This window comes from Ambystoma mexicanum, chromosome 9 (genome assembly GCF_040938575.1).
Source record: "Ambystoma mexicanum isolate Mex_15411 chromosome 9, UKY_AmexF1_1, whole genome shotgun sequence".
Lineage (NCBI taxonomy): Eukaryota > Metazoa > Chordata > Amphibia > Caudata > Ambystomatidae > Ambystoma > Ambystoma mexicanum.
The window spans coordinates 907,161,315-907,189,301 of record NC_090931.1 but is presented as its reverse complement, the minus strand read 5'-3'; the positions used below and the strand labels follow the sequence as shown (position 1 = coordinate 907,189,301).

The 27,987-nt window shown below is 44.5% G+C and overlaps 1 protein-coding gene across 2 annotated transcripts in view; it reads right to left on the bottom strand.

Annotated features, from left to right (window-relative positions):
* LSS (lanosterol synthase) overlaps positions 1-27,987 on the bottom strand; it is a 315,876-nt gene that overhangs the window by 261,257 nt on the left and 26,632 nt on the right. For both annotated transcript variants that reach the window (XM_069616042.1, XM_069616043.1), the window contains exon 2: positions 22,115-22,283. In XM_069616042.1, the coding sequence (XP_069472143.1) occupies positions 22,115-22,283 (169 nt within the window). The remainder of the gene's footprint in view (positions 1-22,114; positions 22,284-27,987) is intronic.

Genomic DNA, 27,987 nt, shown 5'->3' with positions numbered 1-27,987 from the left:
GGTACCTATTGTCTCAATAGTATTCGTCCAATCATGATTAAAGAGCTTCTTCTTAGAGCTCTCTGGACGACAATTAAGTTCTTCGTCACATGAATCAATAGAGCACAGAAAAAAATGCATTCTTTGGCCATACTGCATCACAGACTTGGGGGCAGATTCCTTCAACATACTACTCAAATCCTCATATAGAGAATTACGGGTCGGATCTAGGAATTTTGAGTACTTTAGCAATTGTCTCCAAAGATGCCTTGAAGATAAGGACACTAACCCCAGCTCATGCCTCATAATTGCATTTGGCAGAGAACAAGAGAACCCTGACACCTCTTTGCATACACGCCCCTGAAGACAGTTAAGGTAATCACCAAAGTCCATCAAGCACATATCTAGGCCATAACGTATGATTGGTTCAACGTTTAATACATAGAAATTCAACACTAGCAGCAATAAAAATTTGCAGACCTTACCAAAGAGACATTTCATTTGAGATACCAAAGGTCGGAGTTTGATCACTAAAGCCTCTTTCCACATAATGAACGATGATTAGTTGCATAAGTTATATCCCAGATATCGTAATTGCAAAACTTGTTAGATTCTTTCTGACCCCATAATCCATACCATCGTTTTTATTCTTTGTGGCCCTGAGAAGACCACAATTTTTGATTTAAGTGCATTTGCCTGTAGATTGTCATCATTTGTCGTCATTGGTGTACTGCAGGAACAAGTTTAACTTTACTTGCAACCCTATAGCTGTTCTATCGAAAAATACTAGGTCATCAGCAAATGCTATCCAATGCAATCTTAACCTACCCAATCTCACAGGAGTGATTTTTTCGGTAGTCCATATTTCATATTTCAAAGATAAAGATTAAACCGAGTTTCAGCCATGTTGCAGCCCTCCTTTACCCCTGTAAACGTCTGAATCTTCCTTGCGAGGGAACCTTCCTGAGTAATCCAGATTCTATAGTAGGTATTACCATGTCATCTGTACTAAGTTTGTTGGTATTCCATATCTCAGAGGTTTATGCCACAAGATTGACCTAATTACACTGAGGCCATGTCTAACAATGCCATAAAGATTGGACCCGTTTGACTGTGCTTAGCTGTCTCCAACAGATGTGCCATTATGGTTGCGTTAAGTGGAGTCCCATTCTTTTACGGAAACCCACCTGAAAGCGCGATAGAATGTCTAGTTGCAGCATTACACTTTCCCAATCCCTCAGAACTAAAATGGTAAATACCTTTGAAGAGGCATCATAAGAGCTATTTGTCTGTAATTAGATGGATCGAGGGGCTCCCCCTTTTTGAATATGGGAATTATTAGGCACTGAGAACATGTACTTGGGATACAGTTAGAATGAAATATCTTACCACATTTTATTTTAAGATGGATGCCCACAAGATGGAATCTTTTTAAGACAAATGCAGGAATGCCCTCGGAGCCAGCAGCCCTTGATGGATTAAGTTTGTGGATGGCCCAAACGATATCATCCTCTTTCCAAGGACATGGCCCTACCAGACAAGTTCCATCACAGGGATCCCATACTTCTTGATACATTGACAGCATTTGATGTTTTTTAGTGAAGTTATTAACCCACACCTCCTCTTTATCCATATTCCCTCTAATTTGACCAATCGTTTTTATTCATTATGGACCAAACTGCTCTCGAGTTGTTTTTACAAAGGTTTCTTATCATAGCCTGATTGTCACCTATATAGATACCAATTCTCAAGGATTTAACAAGATTCTAGTGAACCTGGAATATATGTCTTTCTATATATTCATCATTTGAAAGATTTAGCTTTTGTAAAGATCTAATCTTTCTATTCGTACAGCGTTTAGACTCATTAACTGCTTTATTATAAGCATGCCAATTCGGTTTCAGGTTTCTTTTCTTTAACGATCCAACAATTGTCCTTAAACACTGCAGAACAATCTCAGAAATTAGCCTTCTTTGATGGGTCCAAGTTTATGTTATTAAGGACTCCAGAGGTATATAACTCTGTGCCCAATAGATTCACAAAATCTATACTAATCCTATTGTTCCATCTAAGAGATAGACCTGGACGGTCATGGTCAAGGAATGCAAACGTTGGCTTGATCTCATATACATGGGTTTCTTTTAATAGTTCAAAGTCCAGTATGATCACCTAAGCTGGGGTCTACTATTTTCACTTGTCCACAATTACATTTAATTGATGCAGACACATAGAAGTAATCTATCCTAGAATAGAAACGATCTCTGTGCCAGGTGTATGTTAAAGTATGATCTTCCTCTTTCGTATCCAATTGCAGTAGCTCCCATTCAGCAGAATAGGTTTCCCATACACTGCCCTTTCGACCACTTTCCGTGATTACACTGTTCAAAATGGATCCATTATTAATTCTGTAGCCCTCCAAACAATCACAATTGAAACCGCCCCCTATGATGAGTCGACTATTGGGATTGAATACAGCCCAGTCCTCAAAGGGTTTCATTATTTTTAATAGGAATTCCTCCAGCTTAATTCTAGTGGGGTTCCAGTACAAGTTCACAAATAAGATTGTGTATTTATCTCTTTCCATGAAATCAACTTTGATGGCTAGCAAGCCATCAGAGGAGTGGAACTGCTGCGTTTCTGTTTTTAAATTCCTATCATTTGCAATTGCAAGTCCCGCCTTAGCCCGATTTGCTGGACAGGTATAGGTTTTGTATGCATCAATTTGAACTTTCAATCCCACCATTGTTTCCTGAACTATCATGATCATTAATCTCTTACAATATGCTGGGCTATAAAACCATGAGTACAAATTCCAAGACCTGCATACATTCCATGACATTATACTAATTGATTGACTGCGAGGATTGGGACAGCCCACATTGTGTGGCCATGATTGTTTTCAATGCTGGTTCAACCCATTGCCAGTACTGTCTTCCTTTCCATAGTGTTGCGATCTGAGATTCCACAATCTAGCTGTTCCCAATGTATGTTCCCACAGCAGCTGATCTGCGTCAACCTCGGCAGGCATTTGTAGGCGATATGATATAAATTCATTGGCTTCATTGAAGGATTTCATAACACAGAGTCTATAACCCAAAGTCATCAGTTCTTGGCGCTGTTCCCATAATAATTTCAATATTGTATTTGATCGGAGCCCACAGAACATTCAATTGTTGTTGTGTTGTGGCAAGATGATCCACTCTATGTCAGCAGAGCTCAGATACCATAATGCTGGTATTTGTTTAAAAATATCCAATAGGCATGTTCTATTCGTTCTAACCACACCTTTAATTTTTAGATCGCTTCCGATCCTATGATCTTTGAGGGATAGGACTCTGGTAATGAAACACTTTGAGAAGCAACTGGGGATAGGGCCACTGGGGCATCAATCTGAATTGGAGAAACCTCCATAATCACTGTGCTTATGTCCCTTGCATTGAATGTACTTAGTGCCAATGGGGCTTCGATAATATTCTGTTCCGGGACTGTTCCAGAGGTTGTAGTCACTATATATCACCACCTTTTTTTTCAACACAGATGGAAAGAAAGCAGACAGTTAGCCTTGCTTGGTTCCCACTCCACCATTAATACATTGCTTTGGAAGGGCCATGGAATCAACCTGTGAGTCCTTATTCTTTTCAACCTGAAGGACCTCATCAGTGATAGTATCAGACGGATTAGAATTTTCGTCCTGTCTCCCCGATTGTGTAAGATTAGTAGAACCAACCCTCAGATTAGTATCTTTCCTCAGTTCCTTTTTTTCTATCTCAGTCGCCTGCTCCATCTTTGTATCCTTTATATTTAAATCAGTTATCTCATTTTCTAAAGGCAGGTTACATAGATGTTTGACTGCCGAATTGTGACCTCGAATTTTCATTGCTTGCATATTTTATGTTTATTTATTATTGCAATGGTTGGTGTTCTTGTTAGTTTTTCTTCTAGCTCTGTTTTCCTTACACCTAATTCTAAGAGAGTTAAAAATCATAAAAGATGAAGACTCCGGCAGATCAGGCTGAGAAATCGGAATATCGACCTCCAATCCAATGTGCCAAGATTCTGCTCCAATAAATCTGTTAATGGCGTTGGACTATTTGGTGGAAGAGATTCCTGTTCCTGTGTGTTCCGACACTTCCTAGATTGCATCAATTCAGACCCAACGCCACCTCCCACTGAACTCAGTAAAGCCTTTAAATCCATTTCTATTAAGCAGGTTTGGCCACATTAGAATTAACTATGCCCCATAGATCGCCCCTATTTTCGTGTTGGTTATCAGCTGGAATTCATCCGCATATGCGGGCGTACCCCCATTCAACCTCAGATAATGCCTTTAACTGTATGTCAGACCTTTCTGGTGATGTTTGTGATGCCTGAGTGTTATGTGTAGTGGCGTAGCTAGTGTAATTGCCACTCATTTGCGTCTGACATGCAATGGTTACACCATATCTTTCTCTCCCTTCTGATCCGTCACATTTATTCCGCATTTGTGTGCCACAAGCCAAAATAAAATGCTCCATCTTATTCATTTTGGCAAGAACTTCAATTAATGAAGATTTGACATTGCAAAATTCGTATTGAGTAATATCATGCCCCTTGTCCAGTAATTTTAGAATTCGAGTTAAAACTGGAAAGGAGCAGATATCAATCGGATTTGGCACGAAAAGGTGAGTATTGGTTCCTACTGGCGTAGATTGCTGAGCTTTCTGACTAGAGTCAGAAACTTCCTGGCCTATTTCTAATGGTCACTGTGTTTCATTCAATCCACCCGAAAGAATAGCACTTTTGTTATGCTTCGACTTAGATGGTTGGTTATGGCGAGTATGGAAAGAAGCATTAAAGGAACAGTTGTCAACCAAGTTAGTTAAAGTTGACATCACTGAACTCACTGGTGGTGCGTTAGTTTTGTTATAGAAACACACTTCATCCACCGCATGTGGTAACATTGATCGTGCATGTAGGTGGACCTATAGACAATCACACTCTTTCCCTGCTCAGCCATCACTACAGGTGCTAGGATTGACACAGCAGACACAAAATTATTATCTACACATTTTAAAAGGTCCTCTGGATCAACATGTGTTAAAGAGCAGGAGGCGTCCCCTGAATGTGGCACTGGTTTGTCCTTCCTCTCCTGATCATCCAACACAGGTGAGCCACTATTCAACATAGCCGGATTCAAAGTACATCCATGGTGCACTTCCATCCGGGTAATTACCTTATATCATCCCCTTTAGCACAGACCATATTGACACCACAATCAGTAGACCCAACTTCACAGCAATGAATAGCCCCCGACCTTGTGTCATCCTCCTTATGCGTGGTTTTAGCCAAATCAATTTCAGCATTGTTTACGCTATTGATGGTCTTCATTATTTTCTTAATTGGCAGAGCCTGATCTTTTAGGCACTTGCCGCTCCTCAACCCAATCACCATATATTATTATAACCGCCTTTCATTTATTTTGCGATAATCGACTCAGAGGCAGTCTGTCTACCCCTCAACATGGTGCTCTCTCTACTTAATTTTGGGGACCACAAAACAGCCCGACCTCCACCCTATGGAGTGATCCAAAGGACAAACGTCCCGCAGTCATCACGTCTCAAAGGTATGCTAGGTCACAAGCAGTCTCCAACAGCAGTGACACAAAATGTCTCCTCTATTACAGCTAGAACCTGATCTTTCTGTTCAATGCTGTAACGTCACCACAAACAACCAAGAAGAATATAAGCCTTTTCTTGTTGAAAATAACCTGCTGAGTCACAGTGAATATGAGTATTTCTCGCATAAACACGTTGCAGTAGTAAAAAGCACCGTACAGTTGTATCACAGCAGATACTTTACAGTAGAAAATCACACCAATGTAGATAGGGCTGAAGAGCCACCTTAAAGTTAGTAGACAGTCTTAAAGCCGCATTCCAATGTAAAGAGAGTGACGTAGGCTATGAAAGTCTCTGGATAACACCTGGGAAGTTACACACTCCAACACACAATCCCACGAATACTCAATTATTCAAAGTATACTTCAAAAATACAAAGTTATCCAACTCGTATACCAGCCGATAGGAAAAGTCACAAAAACATTGACAACACCCCTCTAGTCAGCGAAGTTACATCAAGTTCATTTGCAGTAAAATATAGTACTACGAGGGACGTCAGTGCCATGACAGTTCATTCTGTCGGTGGCAGATACTCAGATATTCAAAAGTCAGTATGAACCAATAAATTATCAGACGTTTGATTGGCTCAGTTCGTAGTTCGAATGATCATATGAACCGTAATAAAACTAAAATATCACGCATTCAAAGACCAGCAAAGACACAGCTGCTGTGTGTTATCGGCTTTGTTGAGGCACTCAGTGGTCCAATGGTACAGCCGTCCACCAAACACGGAACACGCTGAGCACACACTGCGCGCTCCGTGCCAGAAGTTTGTTTTTAGAGTCCGATGCTGGCTATGCCTGCCAATACCTCCTCCTATTTCCAACAACAGCAAGTAGAAACAGACTGCAAGAGAAACGATCCCCGGTCTCATGCACAGGTAACACAGAACACACTAAGAACACACTGCGCGCCGCGTTCCACGCCAGAAGTGTGTTTTTAGTGTCTGATGCTGGCTCTGCCTGCCAATAGCTCCTCCTGCTCCAACAACAGCAAGTAGAAACAGACTACAAGAGAAACAATCCACGGTCTGATGCACAGGTAACACGAACCACACTGAGCACACACTGCCATTTCCCCTGTTGATCTCTGCCTACCCCCTACCATTCTTTCTTTCTCTTCCTCAGCTCGCAACCTTGGTGTGCCTTTCAATTCCTCCCTTTCTTCTCACTGCACATCACTAATACTGCCATTCTGCCCGTTTCCACCTTTATACTCGGTCATGCTTGCCCTTTTCTGCTCAGGATTTTCTCTCTTATCTTCTCTCGTCTCAACTACTGGTGTGCCTTACTGCTCGGTCTCCACCTCTCCTCACTTGATATCATTACATTTGGTCTTTAATTCCTCTATTCGTCTTCTTTTTCAACTCCCATCCTGGCCCTATATTACTCCTTCTTTTCTCTCTGCTTTCCTACTTTCTTTTGATCTTTATCTCCTTTTTCGCTTTCTCTGCATTGTGTTCAAATGTCTGCATGGTCTTTCCCCTTCTCATCTCTCCTGTGTCATATCTTTTACACTCAAACTCACTCCAATCACTCCCTATCACTGTTTCTTCTTTCTGTACCGAAACACCCTTGTGCCCCTCTCACTTTCCTTATTTCTCTTTACTCGCTCCAACATATTGGAATACCTTACCCCTTCATGTACGTTCATTTGTCTCCTTTCACATTTTTAATACCCGCTTAAAATACATTTTCCCTCATTTCATTCTAATAAGTAACTTCTACTGCCACATTTTGTTATCTTTCATTTGATCTGATTTTATGTACAGATGTACAAGTTCTTTTGTTAAGTGCTTTGGTGAAAGTGCTCTATACATTCATAAAAGACAAATACAAATAAGCTAAGGGGTTGTGGAAAGTAAAGGATACTCAATTTACAGCAAGATGCAAATACCCCAACAGGTAGTGTTTTCAAAAGAAATGAATGGCTGCTCAAGTGGCTGCCCTACAAATAATATTCAAGGGGACATATTGCTGAAAAGCATTAGAAACCATCTTGTTCTCTTCAGAAGGAGGAACCCCTGCCTTTGCATAGCACGGAAGAACATAGAAAACTACCTAGTATTTCTGCTTGTCGGAAGAACCAACACCATAATTCACAAAGAGGGTGTCAGAGGAACAAATAGTCTTATTATGATCCAGATATAATTTGAGGGGCCAGAAGACAATGATAATGTAATGCCCCTCTTCTTCAGCAAAAGGTTTAGGAAATGTTTCTATTGATTCACGAGGAAATTAGAGAAATCCTCTAACAAAATAAAAGGTAAACTCAGAGCAGCCTTATCGTACATAACTCAGTGACAAAAAGTCTCTTGTCTGGGCAGCCAGGTTAATAGCAGCATCACCTAGAAAGATGGGTGCCCCACAAGCTCTGAACAACCTTATCGTACATAACTCTGTGACAAAGAAAGTCTCTTGTCTGGGCAGCTAGGTTAATGGCGGCATCACCTAGGAAGATGGGTGCCCCAAAAGCTGCAAGATGCTAGGTCTGTGGTCAGTGTTGTGAGGGGCCCTTGGTTACCCTCACCATGCACCAGTGTTCATCAAAGGGGCCGACCAGGATGGGCTGCCCATTTAAAGGGCAATGGATATGCACTGGAGTGGTATTCGGATGTCCGATCTCTTTACGAGACTTAAGACACACGATAGGTATAACCTTTGTTATGCTTAAAATGTCCACAATTAACACTACGAATGTCAAAATGCACAGACATACTTAACACCAGATGGTTTGACAACTTTATCCCAACGGGGAGTTAAGTGCCATAAGTGTTAGCAAGAGAAGCCTCCTCCCGCATGGATACATGGCGGCACTCATGGGACACGCATAACAGCTTAATGCATTAGGGAAAGAAAAGCATGAAGATAACACACCAGCGAGGCAGCCACATTCAACTGGTCTGCCTGGCTCACTGCCAGTGGGTACATTTCAAATGCAAGAAGGCAGACTGAGAAGATAAATGTTTGGTCCACCATTCGATGCTGCAAGGCCCCTCAAATTTAATACAGGTGACACAACTGAGTGGCCCATTCAAATCAGCAAAATATGCACATGTGAAAGACATCCCTGTATTGGGCTCATAATTACTGGCCCTACAGGACTATAAAAGGTGTGAGGGAGAACCATTCAGTTTCAGTGTTTGGAGAAGGAGGCTTGGAGGCAGTTGGAGACAAAGGAATAGGGAGTCTGAACAGAGACAGAAGGCAAGAGTTTACAGATGAGTTGAGGAGGGAGGGAGGAGTGCTGAGGAGGAAGAGATAGTGAGAAAAACTGAGGAGAAGGTAGTGGTGATACAAACTCAGTGGAAGACGGTAAGAAGAGCTGTGGAGGGGGTAATGAGGGTTGAGGATGCCATAAAAACAGCTGAGAAGGACGAGGAGGTGAGCACAGTTGAGGAAGAAGAGGGGATGAGAAGAGCTGGGCAAGGGGAGGAGGTGAGAATAGCTGAGGAGAAAGTGGAGATAGATGCTGTGGCTGAGTTGGCAAGAGTAAGAAAGGAGAGAACGGGCACATGCACCCTACATCTTTGGGGTCTGTGAGTTGAAGGGGAAAAAAACAAGCATGTGGCAAGGCACTGAAGAGGGTCGACAGGAGTTCAAGGACAGTCAGTAGACAGAGAGGGCTAGATGAAGATCCCTTAGGAACAAGTTGACACACCAGCCACTCCAACGGCACAGTCCTTCACAAAAAGACTCAAGACGTAAGACAGATCCAAAGGGCACAGACCCTTGACAATTTTGAGACAGTATGATACCAAACAGAGACACAGATAGATCAGCAAACTTTGTTTTGAGAGACATGCCAGTTTGTGTTTTTGAGGGTTTCCATGTTTTTTTGCCGAAATGAATTACTTAGAGGTAATTTACTTCATAGGAATTGCTTTGAAATTTGAATTTGATTTTTTATTTGGTGGGGGTGCCCCCAAACTCCTTTGCCCTTCACTAACACCCCTACCTTAAAACCCTCCACACCCCCTTTTTACCCCTCAACCCACCACTATATATATATACAAAATTCGAAGTAATGCCCTCGATGTAAATTACTTCGAAGTAATTTTCTGCGTTCAAACAAAGGGATACCGTGTTCAGTCTATTTGGCCAACCTTATATACACCCTCAACAAACCTTTTTATAACCCTACCTTGAGTTTTGCATTCTTTGTAAAGATGACTGGACGTTGACACGCTCCCCCACACAGCTTGCTCCAAGAGATAGTATGAAATTCACAGACCCTACTAGTGGAGGTAGGTGCAACTGATATTTCCAAGTAACTAGTGGCCGGCCGCAGAGTCAAACGAGTTATGGACCAACACTAACCAAGAAAAAAAACAATCATGCGCCAAAAGCATGCAGATTCCTTACAGTGGAAAGGTGCAAGAGACATTCATAATTATGCTTTATATGAGAAACCAAAGGGTGTCTTACCGACCAATCCCTTGGGATCTGACATCGAGTTGGCCGGGGCACAGCCATCGCTGTTGGATCCAGACCCCGAGGGTGGACCAGGGCGGAAGAATCACCTGGATGAGGGGTACCTGGGGAATCGGAGTGGGGTAACCCGAGGAGGGACGCAGTATCCCGGTACCCATTTTCATGTAGAACACCCTCATTCCATTTTCTAAGAGCTTTCCCCCCTTTCCTACACACACTCTGCTACACGAACCAAAGCCTTGAATGGAAGACAGATTCACACACAGCATGTCTGGTTGACATGTCCCAATATCAGGGTCAGGCAGAGTCAGGCTCTTGATCCTAACAAATCACACCTGGATCCTGTTACCTTTCCCAACTGGGATAAAAGGCAGAGCATGAGAGCACCCGGAGAGCGATGCAAGGCACACGAGCAAGGCGGGAAGGGCGACCGAAGCGAGCAAGACGAGCAGAACGGAAGGGCAGGAAATCCCAGGAGGGCGACGCGAGCATGGAAGCAGAGCAGACAGGACCAGGAGGTGAATGAAAGGCTGTGGTCCTACCAGCTGCGAAGTAAAGGTCACTGCAGACTCCCAAAGGGGCAACTCCCTGCTACTGCAAAAGGTCACGGCAGTACCTCTTTCATGTGCGGTCTGGGGACTTGAAAGGTGCGAAAGGTCTTGTTAAACTGTCTCAGCTGCTGCCGGTGAGTGAAATGGGAGACTGGCTTGTATTGATAAATGAAAAGGACATTAACATTTGAAGTGCTTGTTGAGTTGTCGAGAAACCGTGAGCTAAATCATATTGTAGCAAGAATGAAGACTGCCAAGATAGTGCGTGTGAGAGAAGCTGACAAAGGAATCTGAAGCACTTGAGAGTGTGACCGAGAGAGGAGGCGATTAGTCAAAGTGGTCATACGAGGGTAAAGTTAAGGGTATCAGCCTCCACTCATACAGTCGAAAGTCTTTGACAAAAGGTGAAACGAAGTATAAAGCTAACCAAGGAATTATTAGCCCTATGATGCTAACTAAGAACTACAGATACCAGAAGGCCTTGAGAGAGGACGCCGGTATAAACCTTTGAACTGTATCCAGTATTGTGGGTTGCGTGCAGGACGGCAGCTGTGAGAAAGAGAAGCCTGATTGTTGAAAGTAAACACTTTCTACAGTATAACAGAGTGACCCGGCGAAACGCGATTGCCTATCGGAGGTCTCTGTATTGAACTAGCATGTACTCTAAAGTGAAGTGTGAAATATTGTAAAGAATAAAGTGTGATGCTAGCGGTTTGAAAGCTCGTGCCCTTTCGAGGGAAGTCAGAGCTGCCTACAGAGGAAGGTCTGAGCCTGGAGCAGGGGAACCTAAGTGATTGGAAGGCTACAGTAAACCCGACTGAGGGATGCCAAGTGAAAGCAAGGTAAAGTGAATCCTGCCTTTTCGATAAAGTGACTGAAAAGTGGTGTAAATACGAAGGTGAACCCAATGAAGAGGTATTACGAGAAAGTCGCGGAAGAGCGGAATCCTGCATGGTAGAGCTTGGGAGAAATCTTGTGATGCCAAGCAAAAGTCATTGATTCGAGGGATACTGCCTTCTCTGAAGAAACGGCTAACTGATGCCTATAGACTGAAGGTGTGCTCACAGTCATGCCACTGTTCCGCCTTGTCCCGAGATGTAACGTGGGGAAGTGAGTGCACTAGTTCAGCAGTCCTGAACTACCAAAACCCTTTTTGGACATTTCAGTTTACATTACACTCTTTTGTTATACATATAATTATCCCACACCCTTTTGTTATATAGAGTAAGGATTTGCCATAAAACCACTTGGAGAGCGTTTTCTTTACTTTGATGGTCGTAGCTTGCTCCCATCTTAGATTTAGGTATAGATAAGGTGTTTTTCTCACCCTTAAACTGGTCTATAAACACCCTTGGATTGTACTCCTTGTGTCTGTCGTACTTCTGATAATCATGCCTCCCTTACATTAACCACTGCACTTTGTAAATAAAAACATTTGTCCGAGTTCCTATAAGCACCAATAGCTGTTATATAGAACTGGCATGATTCCACCTGCATCCAATAGCTAGCCATTTGTCACTCAACAGGACAAAAACACATCCAACTGAATGGATTTGGGATTCATTTAATAGGCCAGTGCCTGATGGCAGTATCAACGCAATTTGCTCTTACACTAGCTTCAAGAATGGAACTTCCACACTGCTTGAATAATATTTCTATTCAATTATGACAAGAACATAGCACCATAAACCGTAAGGTAGAAGATGAAGCACTTCCTACTGGGACAACAGGTCCCCAAAGAGTGGGAGGTACAAAAGAGAGGTTCCATCAACAAAAGAATATGCTAGAATCAGAATAAATGTGTTCGAAAGTGGAATTACATGATCCTACAGCGTCCAGAACATCTTCTCAACATCGGGTCTTGTCAAGCAGAGGAAATATGACTTTATTTGGCAATGATCAACTGTTTAAGGCAGTGGTCATCAAACTGTGGGATGATCCCCCTAGGGTAGCCTGAATGATTTGCAGCTGGGTGTGAGGCTCTTTAAAAGTGAATTACCGTGACTGCTTTTAATAGAAAATATTAGTAGTTAAAGCTTGTGATGGGTGGGATAGGGCTATGGGGCTGGAAACAATATTTTTACTCAAAAGGCAGCTCAGTATAAAAACGTTTGAATAGCACTGGGTTAAGGGCTCCGCCAATGGTAATGGCACGGCAGCCCGAGTCAAAAGCCTTGACATAGCGAGGGCATTTAACAAGGGCAGTCAGTGCTATTAACGGCCAGTACATGCCTCCAATGGAATGGAACGTGAGTTTTAACTTGAGAAAAGAAATGTTGAACTTCATGTCAAAAGCAATGAACAGTATTGAAGTAAATGGCTATTTTTCAGTTTACACTATGAAAAGACTGAAAAGGGACTATATATAGCAAATGAATAAAAAACAAACCAAGGCAGCGAGTAAGACTGTCCCAGAGGGGTGGCACAAGTTGAATGCTGAGAATGTGACTGTGTACTGGCAGATAGTGCCTGTGTTCTCTGAGGTCTCACTGGCTAGACTGATATAACAGATGGCTAACAGTTGTGAGAAACCTAGGGGTATTCTCCCATTAAGACCCTCAGAGTCCTCTATTCAGGTGGCCAGGGGAGGGTCATCGCTTTTGGATCCCAACTCTGGGAGTGGACACGTGAGGGAGGATTCAACTGGGTAGGGGAATCCAGGATCGCCTTTGTGGGAATGCCCCGGGTGAGACGCAGTATTCTGACGGGGCAACAGAGGAGGAGAAGGAGGAAGTCCCGGATGCCTTCAAGGGATACATTGATTACCGTCACCCAAATCCAGGTCTCCTTTCCCTAAATCCAATCCCGTATTAATGGGGAGGGGTCAGTTGCCCAAGGTGGGGAAGAAGGAGAAACCAACTAAAACCAAGCCAGGAGTCTGATGTCAATATCCATTCATCCTCTACTAATTTAAACCACAGGGAATACCATCTCAATCCAGGCTTGTATAATCAACCATCAGGAATATGCAAGGGGGCAAACATCCCCTTGATGGAAAACCAGGCTACAGGATTTCCTTATGTCCATTGTCGATTCCCTGATAGAACAGGGGAAACTCGATCTATCCTCGAAAAACCCTTCCATCAACCGCTCCCCATTTCCAACAAGTACTGGGACGAGGCAACCGGCACTAGTGAAGTTTTCCCATAGGAATAACATGGGGAGCGTAAGGGAAACCAGCTGTAGAAAGAACTTAAGTTGTCCCATTGACAGAGTCAGGCAGGGTCAGGCATTTACTAATAATCATTCACACCTGACTCCACTTGACTGCTTTTCCAACTATAAAAGGTGTGGTTCTACACACATAGGGGAGAAAGCTGGGGACATGGTTTGGACCAGAGAGGCCAAGGAGCACAGAGCAGCAGAATCGACGGCCCAGAGAAGAACGGTTTGCCGAGACCCTGGCCCAGTCCTTGTGAGGATATGCAGCGTGGCTATGGAGCTGCGTCTCCAGAGAGCCGGAGCGAAGTACCCTGCAGGCTGCTTTTGTTGTTTGGAACATTGCGCGTTCCCTTGGGACCTGTGCCCGCAGAAAGAGTGTCTGAGGGGCAAATGGTGAGACCCTGACCTTAGACCAACATAACAGAAGGGAGTGCTTGTCACTGCGTTGCAGCCCGGGTGAGTCTTGTGAAAGTAGGAGAGAGAAAGAGAGATAAAGAGGAAGAGAGAAAGAGAGAGAAAGAGAGAGGAAGAGAGGAAGAGAGAGAGAGAGAGAAAGAAAAAGAAAGAAAGAGAAAGAGAAAGAGAGAGAGAGAGAGAGAGAGAGAGAGAGAGAGAGAGAGAGAGAGAGAGAGAGAAAGAGAGAGAGAGAGAGAGAGAGACACTCAGGAGCATAAGACTGACTGAAACGGAGAGGGCGAAAGAAAATAATAAAACGTCACGGAGCGGAAAAGAGGAAAATCATGAAAGAAGTCTGGTAAAGCGATACAGATCGAAAGTGTTCAGAGTAAAAGAAAGCAAGGAAAGCAGAGTGTGCAAGGGGTGCAAAATAAAAGTACAGTGATAAAGAGGGCCTGAGTGACACGAAACGAGAGAGAAGGAAAGCTGGAAAAGGTGCCAGTGGGCACGGAAAGGTAAAATGTGTGCAAGTGTGCACGAGAAAGCTGGAGAAAGTGCTAGCGGGGCAAAAAAAAGACAAAGAAGATGCACGTGTGCACAAAGGAAGTTAAAGAAAGTGCCAGTGGCCACAAGAAAGAGAGAAAGGTGCCAGTGTGTAGGAGAAGGGAGGAAAGGTGCCGGTGGGCACAAGAAGGAAGTCAAGAAAACAGAGGGGTTAAAGCTCAGAATGGTCACACTTAGGAGGAGCAAAAGAACCTGGCGTTTTCGAAAGTCTGTGATGCTACCCCTTGAAAGAACTGCAAATAAAAGAAAGATACATCCTGACAAACTGAACTAGTATTTTGAAATGCAAGAGGGTCCTGAGCATGGGGAAGGGAACACTGAGAGGCCTAAAAGCGGAACTTATTATTTGGACTTGGAAGAGGCCTGAGCTTGGGGGAACGGAACCATGAGAGGCCTATTAAAGTGGAATCTTGATTATTTGGTAATACTGAAGGAATTGACGCTTGGGCAAGGGAGCCGCAAGGCATTAAGAACATTGACATTGTTTGAACTACGACCGTCCTATGAACGGTCCCTTTTGAGTGAGTTAGTTCTTTTGAAGCCGACCAACCTACTACTGGTGAGAAGACCACCTGAAACCAATCCTGGTTTCCTATTTTTTGTTGAACCACCACTTTTTATGTTTTGAAGACTTCCTAACACATTTTGTCAAAGAGTGAGGGCAAGCATAGGTTTAGACAAAGGCAGATTTTTTGTTTTGGATTTCTAGACTTCAACGGCCCTTAGAAACATCAGTTAAGGGAACCATCCGATTAGTGTTAGGGCCAGTTAAGCATTACACCAACCCAGGGACGTTAGTAAAATAAAGGTTTATGAACAATTATCTTTGAGTCTGTGTCTCTCTTGATACCATGCCTGTCTCACACAGTCCAGAAAGAATGCATCCAGTAGCCTTGGGGTATCTTGTCCATCTGGAGGAAATACAGACGGCACTTGCATGCCATCCTGGATTCAAAGTGGTATAAAGATTTACCCTCTTCTTGTCCCCTACCTCACTTCCTTCTTCAACATTTGTCTCTCCTCCGCTACCTTTCCCTCTGCCTTTAAACATGCCACGGTCATCCCCATACTAAAGAAACCTTCTGCTGACCCATGCCTCACCTCGAATTTCAGACCTATCTCTCTTCTCCCTTTCCTTTCCAAGCTTCTCGAACGCCTTGCATACTCTCAACTTTCATCCTTCACCACTAATTTCTCTATCCTACCACCCTCCCAATCAGGCTTTCGTCCTAAACACTCCACTGAAACTGGTCTCACCTCTATTCTGAACTCCCTTCTTACTGCCCGTCATGCTAAACAATCCTCTATCCTTATTCTCCTTGATCTCTCTGCAGCCTTTGACACTGTTGATCACCCCCTCCTACTTCACACTCTCTCCTCCTTTGGCTTCAAAGGCTCCGTCCTCAACTGGTTATCCTCTTACCTCTCCTCCCGCTCCTTTACAGTCTCCTGAGGTGGTCGGTCCTCTCCTAACTATCCTCTTGATTATGGCATACCCCAAGGCTCTGTTCTTGGCCCTTTTCTCTTCTCTCTATACACCTCCCTCATTGCCCTTGTTATCTCCTCGTTTGGCATCTCTCACCACTTCTATGCCGACGACACTCAACTCTTCCTCTCCTTCTCCTCCTTCTCAATTGACCTCCACCTACAGCTCTCTTCCTGCCTCACTGCCATCAAGAACTGGATGTCTTCCCGATTACTCTCTCTTTACACGACAAAACAGAAGTCTTATTTTTTTCCCTCTAACTCTCTTCCCCCTTCCTCTCCGCCCCTCCTCCTTTTATTCACTTCCCTCCCTCCAATCTCCCTATCTCTTCTCAGGCTCGCAACCTAGGCATTCTCTTCGACTCCTCTACCTCCTTCTCCCAACACATCTCCCTCACTTCTCGCTCCTGCCGCTTCCACCTCTTCAATATTCGCAAAATCCACCCCTCTGTAACGCTCACCTGATTCCCGTAGAGGCGCCGGTCTTGACTGGGCGTATACCGTATCTGCAAAGGTGATGTGTAACACACGGCTGGCTCTTTGGGCTGGACCTCTGTGCACTGTATGTCTGACTTGAAGGGTAAGATGTCTGCAGCTAGAAAATATGGGATTAAGGAACTGGGTTATTGAATGTCTCTCTCATCTTCCCTTTCTCTTCTCCTGTAGAACCCCAAAGGTTAACGCTCTCACCTTAGGTAAGTGAACGCCGTGCTCTCCATCTGCCTCGGGGCAGGGTGCTGTAACCAGTTTCTTCACTGGATAAGGGGAGCAGGCCTCTTGACTTCAGAGGACTGCTGTCCGTCGTTCACTGCACGAACGGTAAGTTTCGAGTAATTCTAATGTCTTTAAAGTCTTTAGTAATGGTGTTTCTTGTTTTGCAGGGTTCTGGCGATGGCGGATGACGGGCTGAAGTGAGTTGAAGATGGAGCCTGTGTGATGAATAGAAGCGCCTGGAAGCACGTAAGTAAGCGCTTGTTGCCTGCTTCACGATGCGCTCTAACTGTCTTTTTATTTTGCAGGTACAAGTTCGGAGCGGCTGCAGGGTGCCGGAATACCCACTGGGTTAGATGTGGAAAGGAGTAATGGCACGTGAGTATTAAAGTTCCCCAATGTCTTTAAACGCACCTTGTTTTGTCTTTCAGATGCGGGATGCAGCGCCGAAGGCCTCCGGAGCGTGCGAAGAGTTGGTAAGCTTTTGTCTTTCAGATGCCGGAATGCAGCGCGAGGCGTTGGTGACAGCCGATGGACCAGGTAAGTGAAGAGCTGTCACTGAAGACCGTAATGCTAACCTGTTCTTTCTTGTCTTTATAGGTGTTGCTGAAGACTGGATTCAGGATGGTAAGCCTTTTCCCTTAGGCCCAGGATCAGATGCAGAAGACACGATGAGCGTTCTGCTGCAGAGGATGCAGAATAACGCAAAGCAAGATTCATCCATGGGTGTGGTTTAAATAGCCTCCTGTAGTGCTTAGGTGTCTCCACAGCCACGCCTAGGTAAGAAAAGAGTTCCTGCTTTCCAGAAGAGATCCAGTGTTCTGAATCTAGGGAGTGGCTCCTGCCCCACCCAACAGGAAAAGTAGTTCCAAACAGAAGAGGATCAGAGGCTCAACTGGCAGGCAAGTAAGCAGCATGGTCTGCTGCAGGTAGGTCCACCCAAGCATTATGAGCCCGGCGCTTCCAGCGCTGGGACTGGGCATATTTATGAGCCTGGTGCCACTGGCGCCAGGACTGGGTCGAAAAGGTCCCAATTGGGACTGGTTGGCACTCGGAACCTGGGTTATGGATCTGCTTCCAAGGGAGTTGGGAAAACCCTGACCTTTTGGAAGCAGTGATCATGACACCCTCTCTCACTTTCCATGCTACTAAACTCTTAGGGCCTCATTACAACCCTGGCGTTAAGGGGGTAACGGCGCTGCAAAAGGTGGTGGCGCCGTTAACCCCTTAACGTCCGATTACGAGGTCGCTTTTTTTGCGGCACCGTACTTAGCGCCTTCCCCATTCCCATTGAGCCCTATGAAGCAAAAATGGGAATGGGGAAGGGCCCATGGTGAATGGGGAATTACCGCCCCGCCAACCTTGGAATGGGGCGGTAATTCCGCCATTCACCATGGCGGACCCCGGCATGGACCATGGTGCTAATAGCACCATGGTTTAGCGCCGGGGTCGTAATGAGGCCCTTAATCTCCTCCCTTATCTTCTCCCGCCTCTTCTACTGCTCTTCCTTACTCTTTGGACTCCCTAATTCTCACCTTGCCCCTCTTAAATCTATCTACCACTCTGCTGTACGCACCCTTTGTCTCCTTACCTCCCGTGATTCCATCTCCCCCTCTCTCTCCTACCTTGGCTGGCTTCCTTTTCACTCACAACTTAAATTTCAATTTCTCTGTTTCGTCTTCAAATCTCTTCATGGTCTTGCCCCCCCTATCTCTCCTCCCTTCTCTCCTTCTACTCTCCCTCCCGTTCCCTCCGATCAGCTGACCATTTCCTTCTCACTTCACCTCCTCCTCCCTGTGCCTCCTCCAATGTTTTCGTTCATTCCAGCTCTTAGCTCCTTTACACTGGAACTCCCTTCCTCTTGCCATCCGTTCTTCCCCCACCTTCCCTTCATTCCGCACTTCCCTGAAATCTCTTCTTCTCCATCCTCCTCCTTGAATCCCCTACACCCTTCTACTTCCCCCTTCTTCTCTCTTTCTGACTCTCTCCCTCCCCTCCTCTACCCCCTTTTCCTCCCTCCCTTTCCCCCTCTTGCCCTCCTCCTCCTTCACTCCACCCCCAACCTGTCCCTTCTCCCTTTCCCCCGTCCCCTTTCAGTTAATTGCTCTTTCCATTGTTTTGTTGTTTGATTGATTCATATTGTTATGCTTCAACAGTTTATCGTTCATGTTTTATGTATCATGTTGTTCTTTGTACAGCGCTTTGGCGTAAGGCGCTTTATAAATCAATAAAATACAAATACAAAATATATTGGAAGACCCATTGGTGGGGACTACTTAGTTGAAGAGCTCCAATTCAAGTAGGGAGTCAGCCTACTAATAGAGAATCAACGTGGGTGTTAATCAGATCCTTCTAGATTTAATTCAGGTGGCCACAGTTCAGGTCCACTATCCCCTTCCATAAACTGCAACTGCTAAACGCACACAACTGGATTTTCAGAAAACTCCCAGTAGCACCTTCAGCCAGGAAAGCATGTCAAATGACAGGTCAGGGGCCTGGGAAAACAGGCCATGTTGCGTCACTAGAATGGGCACCTAATCCCTGCAACATCCTGGATGATGAGGACGGTCTTTTCACTCCTGAGGACACAGGCATGCTGTATGACATGCCTGGGTATAATGAACATGGTGAGAAAGATAAAGCAACACCATCAATTACTTTAGAGGCACACGATTATGCAATTGCCAGTATCCAGGTAATGGAGCCCCAGCATGTGGTCAGGCACTGTGTAGGCTCTTTAACTGTCTGACTGCTATAAACATGGTCAACAACCATGAATGCGTGAAGCCATGGAATAGTGCCCCACACCCTAGACCATTTCAAAGAAGAGCTATGACTGCTCGGGCAACGAGACAACCACTCCCTTGAACAACAGGACTGCTCTATCTCACGAGGACTGTTCAGTCGTGGGCATACCACTCGTCAATTAGGCCCACTGGAGATGGTTGTCACGCAGAAAGACCCATGCTTCCATTATGTATGAGGACCCAGTGTAGTTTTGATTGTTCCTAGCTGGTTGACATGACGTTTTCCCCAATGAGTCCTCATCTGAAGCCTCATATAAAAAAAAACAATAATATTTGTGCCCCCTAATACACTGCAAGTCTATTAACCTGTGTGAGTCTCACACCTGACCCTGTGGGCTCTATGGGCAGAGGCATACTTTTTGTGATTCTAGTGTAGTACAGACTGTCGTACCCCATCGATCCCCAGCAGTCAACATTGTTTGTACAAATAAGTTGGGTACAGACAAGGCCATATGTACTCATGGCTAATGCCCGACTCGAAGAACAAAGCCTAAAGATATCAGCACCAGATAGGACCGGTTTGTATATTGTGCATGGGATTCAAGCTTCGGTCCAGGCCTTAGAGAATGGTGAATCTGGCTACCCCTAGTTATTAGAGACCCTGTGAAAATGCTTGAATGACTACATCCCTCTGACTGACGCCTAGCTTCCCAGTCAACCCCATTATGCTTTAAAAAGAGAGGACCGGCCAATTGGCCTTGGGCAGCTAGTGCAGAGCCCTGAAGCACAGCGGAAGACACCTACACAAGATGGACCCTGCAACCAGACAAGACCCTTCTAGTTACCAAATAGAGTACTCTAACACAGCGGGGACTATATATATTTGTTGATAATTGCATTCTATTTGGTTCGCAGTATTTACAGAGAATCAAAAAAACATTAATTTGCAATTTGTCAAACAATGCATGATTGTTAAACAAATACTTAAACAAAACAGATTAACACACACCACAACAAAATACAAAGTCAGTACATTAACCTTCCGAGCAAAGTAAATAGCAATAGAGCAGTGACAATTATTGCATTATTTAATTTGCCAAACCCATTCATTCACTAAGAGGTATTGTAGTGTTCTGAGTGCCCTATTGGGCTATTATTGCTATTAGCACCCAAGGGTGTTGTGGGATAATGGTAGGTGAGAAAACAGAGGACGTGGCAAGTGTGCCATGGCTTCATGAACGAAAGAAAGAAACATGGGCTTCATGGCAATGGAAGCCGAGGTTCCTAGCACAGTCCCTCTTCAATTTCCACCGCATATTTAGGGCTCTGTTGGAGAAAGGAGCAAAGATATAATGGCAGGCCTCCCTGTCCACAAAGGTGACTGTAAAGAGAGGGGAAAATAGGGGGAGAGTGAGGTGGGGGACAAGGGTGCCTTGGGGCGGAAGGAATCTTAGCAGGTGGAGGCAACAGGCAGATGCTATCAGTGTGTAACTTGCTCTGAAGCTGTGCTTTGATCAGCAGATAAGGCCTGGCTTCTCAGCAACCTCATGAGCTTCCACACCAGCCCTGGGTACTAATTTAATTTCTAGGTGGGTATAGAGATAAATACACCTTTCCAATTTGGTTTCTTCATTTATTGAGCAAACCTCTGGAGAGAGTAATTTTATCCAAATGTTAACTGATTGGCCGAGTTTACCGCCCTGACACACCGCCCTCTCCCCTCCCTTGCCTCGTCGCGCCTTGAAACACTTGTGTATCGGCACATTATAAATGCCATATCATATCATATCATGATAGCAGCACTACCTTTAAGCTGATCACCTCACAAGACACCTTTTGGGGATACATCCAACAAAGATCATGCCATCATGAATCTGATTTCCTTTGCCATCCAAGATTCCCCTATTAGCCAGGTATTACTGGTGTGCAAGTGTCCACTCTTTCTCAGTGAGAAGCTGCAACTGGAAATTGAGGATATGCTCTGCAACCCAGGTTCTACTTTTCTTGCACATATCGATGTACCAGGTGAAAAACATAGGACCTTCCTTTAGAATTTGCCCTCCAAGCAATAAAGTGTCACAAAACCGCTACTATCCCAAATCTGCGCCCTGTGAAAGCCAAAGGCAAATCTCTTGGCATTGGTTAACTGGACTAACTGAAGCAACGGTGCCCCCCACAGCATCTCGGCAATCAATTTCAGAATGCTTAGCAATTCCCAGACACCCTGCTAAACAGGCTATTTCACGAACGCTGATGAATGACCCTACTCATGCCACTCTAGCACACTGCCCCTTTTCTTTTTTCTCCCTCATCTCTCCCACTTCATGTCTCTCCCCCGTATGCTATTTGGCACATTCCTGCTCTCTCCATTTTTCCTTACCTTACCCCATGCCATTGTTTTGTGTATCTAGGTCCATCAGTCAGTCACATACCGTATCCAGTCCAAGGGATTGTGCTTCCAGCCCGGTCTGTGCTCTCGCAGCATCCCCTTCATCAGATGCATAGCGCCATGTCTGGCGGCCCTCCTCGTTGCTCAGTCGCCAGCGAGTCAAGTCTGTGGCAGGCTTGGATTTGTAAGGCCCTCCTCGTCTGCGCAGATACCTGGGTATGATTGAAATAAAACAGCTATATGATATGCAGTGTTGATGTAGCCTCCAACCCACAGAGCAAAGTGTAGGGTGCTAAGCACATACAAAAGGAAGGGAATGGAGGAAAGGCAAACGTCTCACCTACCAAGCGCTTATCGGAATAGGGCCCCTGGAATGGTTTAGAGGTTCAAACAGACACAGCCGTATATGCCATTTGAGAGGGAGGGCAGAGAGGGCCTCTGTTTAATTGGAGCTGGCCTATTCTGGCCCCGAGCAGCAGTGAGGGGAGAGTAGGTTACCTTTCCCTGCATGCCTTGATTATTCCAAGTGAAACCTCTGTTTGAAAGATGCTGTTTGTTTCTGTCTGAATGTGAACAGAGTGCCTGGGGTATATGTTTTCTGAGATTTTCATGTTGTTCACCGATGAGAGCAAGGGAGTCCAGTAAGTGCTGCTCGAGACAGAGCTCTCTTGTGCAAGCTTGAAGCTAGCTACCCAAAAGGAAACTATGCTTGGCCAGGCTTACCCGAGGGGGGATATGAGGAATTCTTGGGATTACTTTAACCCGGGGGGTAGCTTAGACATCGGATGGGATGGTTCCAGGACTGCAACAATGAAGGAAAGCCCTAACACAGGAGGGGATGCACCATGTGCACTACACAGGGCAATACAAATAGTACAGGAAAGGCTTTCAGGTGAGATGACTCAAAACCGTAGAAGGGAGAGCAGACCCCCTTTGGTACCGGGCTGAACTTGGGGAAATCTGGTGCAGAAAAAGTGGTGGGTATGGTGCTCAATCCAGGTCCTTGCAGCAGGTAGACAGCTACTCCTTCTCAACAGAGAGCAAAGCAGGGAAACTGCCAAGATTACAGTGCCTAGTTGCCCACACAGGAGGCAATGCACTGCACTATGGTTTGACTGCCCTCACTACACAATGTCAGCTGAAAGTAAAGTTGAGGGGAATAGACTTTCAGATCACAAGCTTAAGGCTGTCTAAGATGGAATATGGGTATAGTGGGTGCCCTGGGGTATAGAGTTCTAGCATTGGGACGTGTCTACGGTGAAGCCCTTATGTTACCTTAATAAGCAGATTCAGCTCATCCACAAGTGAATGAATGATGGAGTGTGGCTCTGGAGGTTGTGTACACTTTCATTCACAATATGATCCAAGCAAAGTTGTGCTGTGGGGTTTTCGGGTTACTGGTTTAAAAAAGTATTATTCCTTGGTTACTCTCAGTCATATGCGTGTGGTTTAACCAGTGTGGCAGAATGTTATCTGGTGATAGTGGGATATTCTGAACTTTTTGGATATTTTGATATTTCGGAATACAATGATGCAGTTCATTCTGTTTCTGAATGGGAGGCCTGCTAATCGGACCGCTTGCATAATGCTCCATGCCAAAGGCATAGTGCACTCATATACCTTTGCTATGAACAGCCCCTGACATCTGGTAGAGGGGCAGGTTCAAAGGTCACATGCATTTTTAACAGCTGCTAGAACACAAAGTTCCAACAGGCACAGTGGCTTTTTAATAGTGTGCAACTCTGGCTCCAAACATAGGTATATGCTAGTCAGCCTGTGCCAAGTCAAACTGCAAATGCAAGCTCTGTCTGTTTATGACACAGTGGCTAGTGTGATCACACAATTATACATCCTTTTGATGCTATGCTAGTGTAAGCTTGGCGAGAGGACTCAGTCATGACATGGCGGGTAAATATTAGCTATCTGGCTTGGGGGTCTCCAAAACAACACTGTGGGACCCTACCCATGAGGCTGCTCCTTTGATCCGCCTAAGGAAGGCAGACACCTTCCTCCAGGGCACAAGAAACCAGCTGGGGAGGTGCCCTGGGAACTGCTGCTTCAAAGACAGTCATGACATAAAGGAATTTTCACACCAGGATCTGAATATTGGGGGACTTTTGAAGTAGGCAGACTTGGAAAGGGGTGGAGTTAAGAGTAGCCCAGAGGAGAGGTTTAGGCCTAGAGGGGTTCAAGCATCTTGGATTCGACAATGGCACCCAATGCTTCCTACCACCTCCCCACTTCCTGCAGACAAAGCAATCTGGGTATGACAAAGAACACTTGTTATGGCAGCCCAGATTGGACCACTGACAACAAGCTTGCTTTGATTCAATCCACTATATAATTTTGCCTTTATACGGATTTGTCTTTGGACTTCAAGACAAGAAGGATTTGCCTAGAACTCTGTAGAGGTGAAGACAGAAGTGTCCATGGAAAATTAGATCACTCCTCCGTACACACCTCAGTGGCACATCTGGGGTGACACTGCTCTTCACCATGTTCTCTCTGCTGCCTGTGCATTGGAGCCAGGATCCTGCTCAATGGAGGACAAGGACCCCCTGTACGTGCCGGACAATCTTCCTGAAGTGGAAGTGCAGAACACAGGACCCACCTGGTCTCTGGAGACCCTGGACTGGGCCTCCCAACTTCTCAGAAGTTTAGAAGCCGTCCAAATCCTTGTTTACCACCACAAGACCTCTTTGAGCTGGATCGACCGCACCTGACTCACTTCGAGGCGCCAAGGAACCTGCACTGCTGCTTTTGGCATTCTACAAACTGCAAATCTCTTACCTGCTCCTACAACATGATACAACGCCTACCATTGACGCACACCATTGATGTGACTCAACTGCCTTCTAACGCTGAGGAAACACCCGACTCGTCACATCCTGGGAAACGACTCAAACCAACAGAAGTATTATCTTGACCAGAAAGCTGACTCGACCTGCTGACCATTGGGTTGCCCATCTCGAACACCACCTCGACACTCAGCTGGCGTATTGTTTTCGGGCCCAACTATACCGCTGATTCGAACTGGTGAGATACATCAACTCAACCCGACCTGTCTCAAAGCCGAATCATCCCAACACCAGCTCCACTACAGAAAAGTGCCAGGAAGCGCAGCTCTTTGGAGCACCCAAGACAATACAAGTTATTTGCAGTGGTCCTGTACCCATGAATCCCATAAAGGGCCCCAGTGAATTCTAAGACCAAATTCTTGTCTTTTTAAGAAACTTTCAAGAACTTTTGACATTTGCTAGTCAAATGAATTGCCTGTACCCCCGTCTTGTCTTTACATGCAGTGCCACAATACCATACTACATACTTAGTCTCAGGCTATGATTTTCCTTTAACATTGAACTTTTTGATTTATGAAATATTTGAACTTCTCCTTACAGAGCAAATGATGGGTCAAGCATGTGGATCATACAATATACAGACCGTGCCCTATGCAACACTGACTGGAGCAGCAGCACAGAGACTTGCACTGAAAACCTGTTTACAGACACTCCTCCCACTAATGTCTCACTTCAGCAGTGCACAAAAATGGTATATTGTTGCTCATTTTATTTCTTGGGTGACATTAAACATATTAGTACAAAATAGCTAATCAAATATGTATGTTTGCTAATCAATAAATGTTTAATTAGCAAACTATGCTTATACATTTTTGTAAACTAATGTATGCCTTGTAGCCACTCCCTTCTCGTACCACACCCTCAAACCTCTCATGTACTACACACACCCAAAGGGCTAGTGAAACAACGCACCAGAAAAACTCAGAAACCGCATGCCCCTCTCTAATCATACTACAAACTCAATACCAGAAAACAACACAGACACTGGTCGCCACCCTTGCAGACACAACAGGTCCAGTGAACATAAAGCACACCCAGAAAGCTTGCACGCACAGACACCAGTTCCTCCTGATTCTGCACGCATCAACATATAAGCACAAATTGTATCCTATCCCTCTCTCTCTCACTAACCAACCCTACGCACTTTGCTTACACAGCCGCCACGTGAGCGCCTGGAGAGGAGGCACCTGGTAGCAGCGTGCAGTATAAATCAACATAACATTTAATCACAGACAGTCAATAAAGGTCTTCTTTTGTACTTAGTGTGTAAGTTGACAGTTGGTATTTTCAGGATCATTTGTTTTGGCTATTAGGTTGCAGCCCCACAGTAAAGTTGAGGCAACAAAGATGTTAGGTGTAGTGGAAATCTACACAGAACATCCAATTACACCATCTACCATCAAGGTCCCCCACGAGGTATCTCAGGGCTGTGAGCCTACTGCACTCGTATTGTACTCTTCCATTTTAAGTATATAAATATTAGACGGTGTCCAGTCAGAGTTTCGAATACATACTTTTGAAATGCAATACTTCCGAAACAAAAGGATCGGAAAAAAAATGGGAATGCTTTTTTTTAATGTATTTTTTATTTTTGGGTTTCGTATAGGAAAAATGTGTGGTTTTTCCCCAAAAAGCGGTGGTTTGGGGGGAGGGCCCCAACAAAAAACAAAAAACGTGCATTCCAATTTTTTTTTTCGATCCTTTTGTTTCGAAAGTATTGCATTTCAAAACGATGTATTCGAAAATTTGACTATAAACCATATTAGACAGCAAGACCTTATTTTTTTCCCCAGCATTTGTATTCTTCATTAGGGGCCTGTCTACATTTTAATTCTTAACTAATGTTTCAAAAAAAGAACAAGATCCCCCTTTATGCTGATGTCTTGATAGTGTCAATAACTTGAGAAATTGCAGTTATTCTTCACTGTTGTCGCCTTCCAACATGTGATAACACTTCACATAAAGTCGAATGATGTTGCGGAGACTCTCTTCATTAATGCTCAGAAAGCAAGATCATCTTGACGCACCATTAGCTTCAGTATTCTAAAAACATGCCCCTGATGAAGAATACAAATAAATCTAAACACGTTGGGCAATCTATATCAGAGTTTCACATTAGGAAAAAGGGCAATCTACATCAGAGTTTCATATTAGGAAAAATAGATTATTGAAAATGGTTATTTACATCATAGTTTTACATTGTGTGAGAACAATTGTTAAAAAAGAAATCTTGGGAATTGCGATTAATTTATGGTGTTACATTTTATAAACAGAACAAATAACATGAAAGATATTGATCTGAATATGATTTTTTGCCTTTAAAGGGGTTTGTTATGCAAGCTTGAAAAATATTGATGCAGTAATCAAACATTAAATAAGACTTCTTGCAAATGTATTTTGAAATGTTAACATGGAGGAATATTTATGTACTTATAAAGGGAGATTATTTTTACTCAATAAGAGAGCAGTAGGCTCACAATTAATGTATTGCTGTGATTGTGTTATTCATGTTCATATTGGTTTTCTGCTCGAAAGAAATACTAGGCTATGAGCACCAAGAATTATTCTTGAAGATTCACAAAAAGAATGTAATTATTTTTAGAAGATTGAATCTAGAGTGCCCCAATAATATATTTTGTATTACCCTTTGGCTGTAACCTGGGTTCAATAAAGAGTGTGGGGGCATTGGTGTTCACCTATAAAAGGGTTACACACAAGCGCAGTTATTGAGGAAAGCAGGGGACCATCTTGAATTGAGGTGCACCTGTGTAGTGTGGCAGGGTCCTGACCCTGTCAAGATGGGATAGGGGCTGCTCTCAACCTAGGGAAGGGGGCATACTGAGGTGTTTGCCAGAGTTAGTCCGCTCCAGAAGTGGCGTGAGGGAGTTGAGAAGGCCCAAGCCTCTGTCCTTCCTACCTGTTCCTGGCTGCAACTGTCAAGTACGGCTTGTTATTAACTTTATACCGGCAGTTCCCTGTTCTGGACAATGTTCTTCTTCCAGATCTACACAGCGCAGACGTCAATGTGGCGGAGAAGGAAGCGGCCAGCCCATCAGGG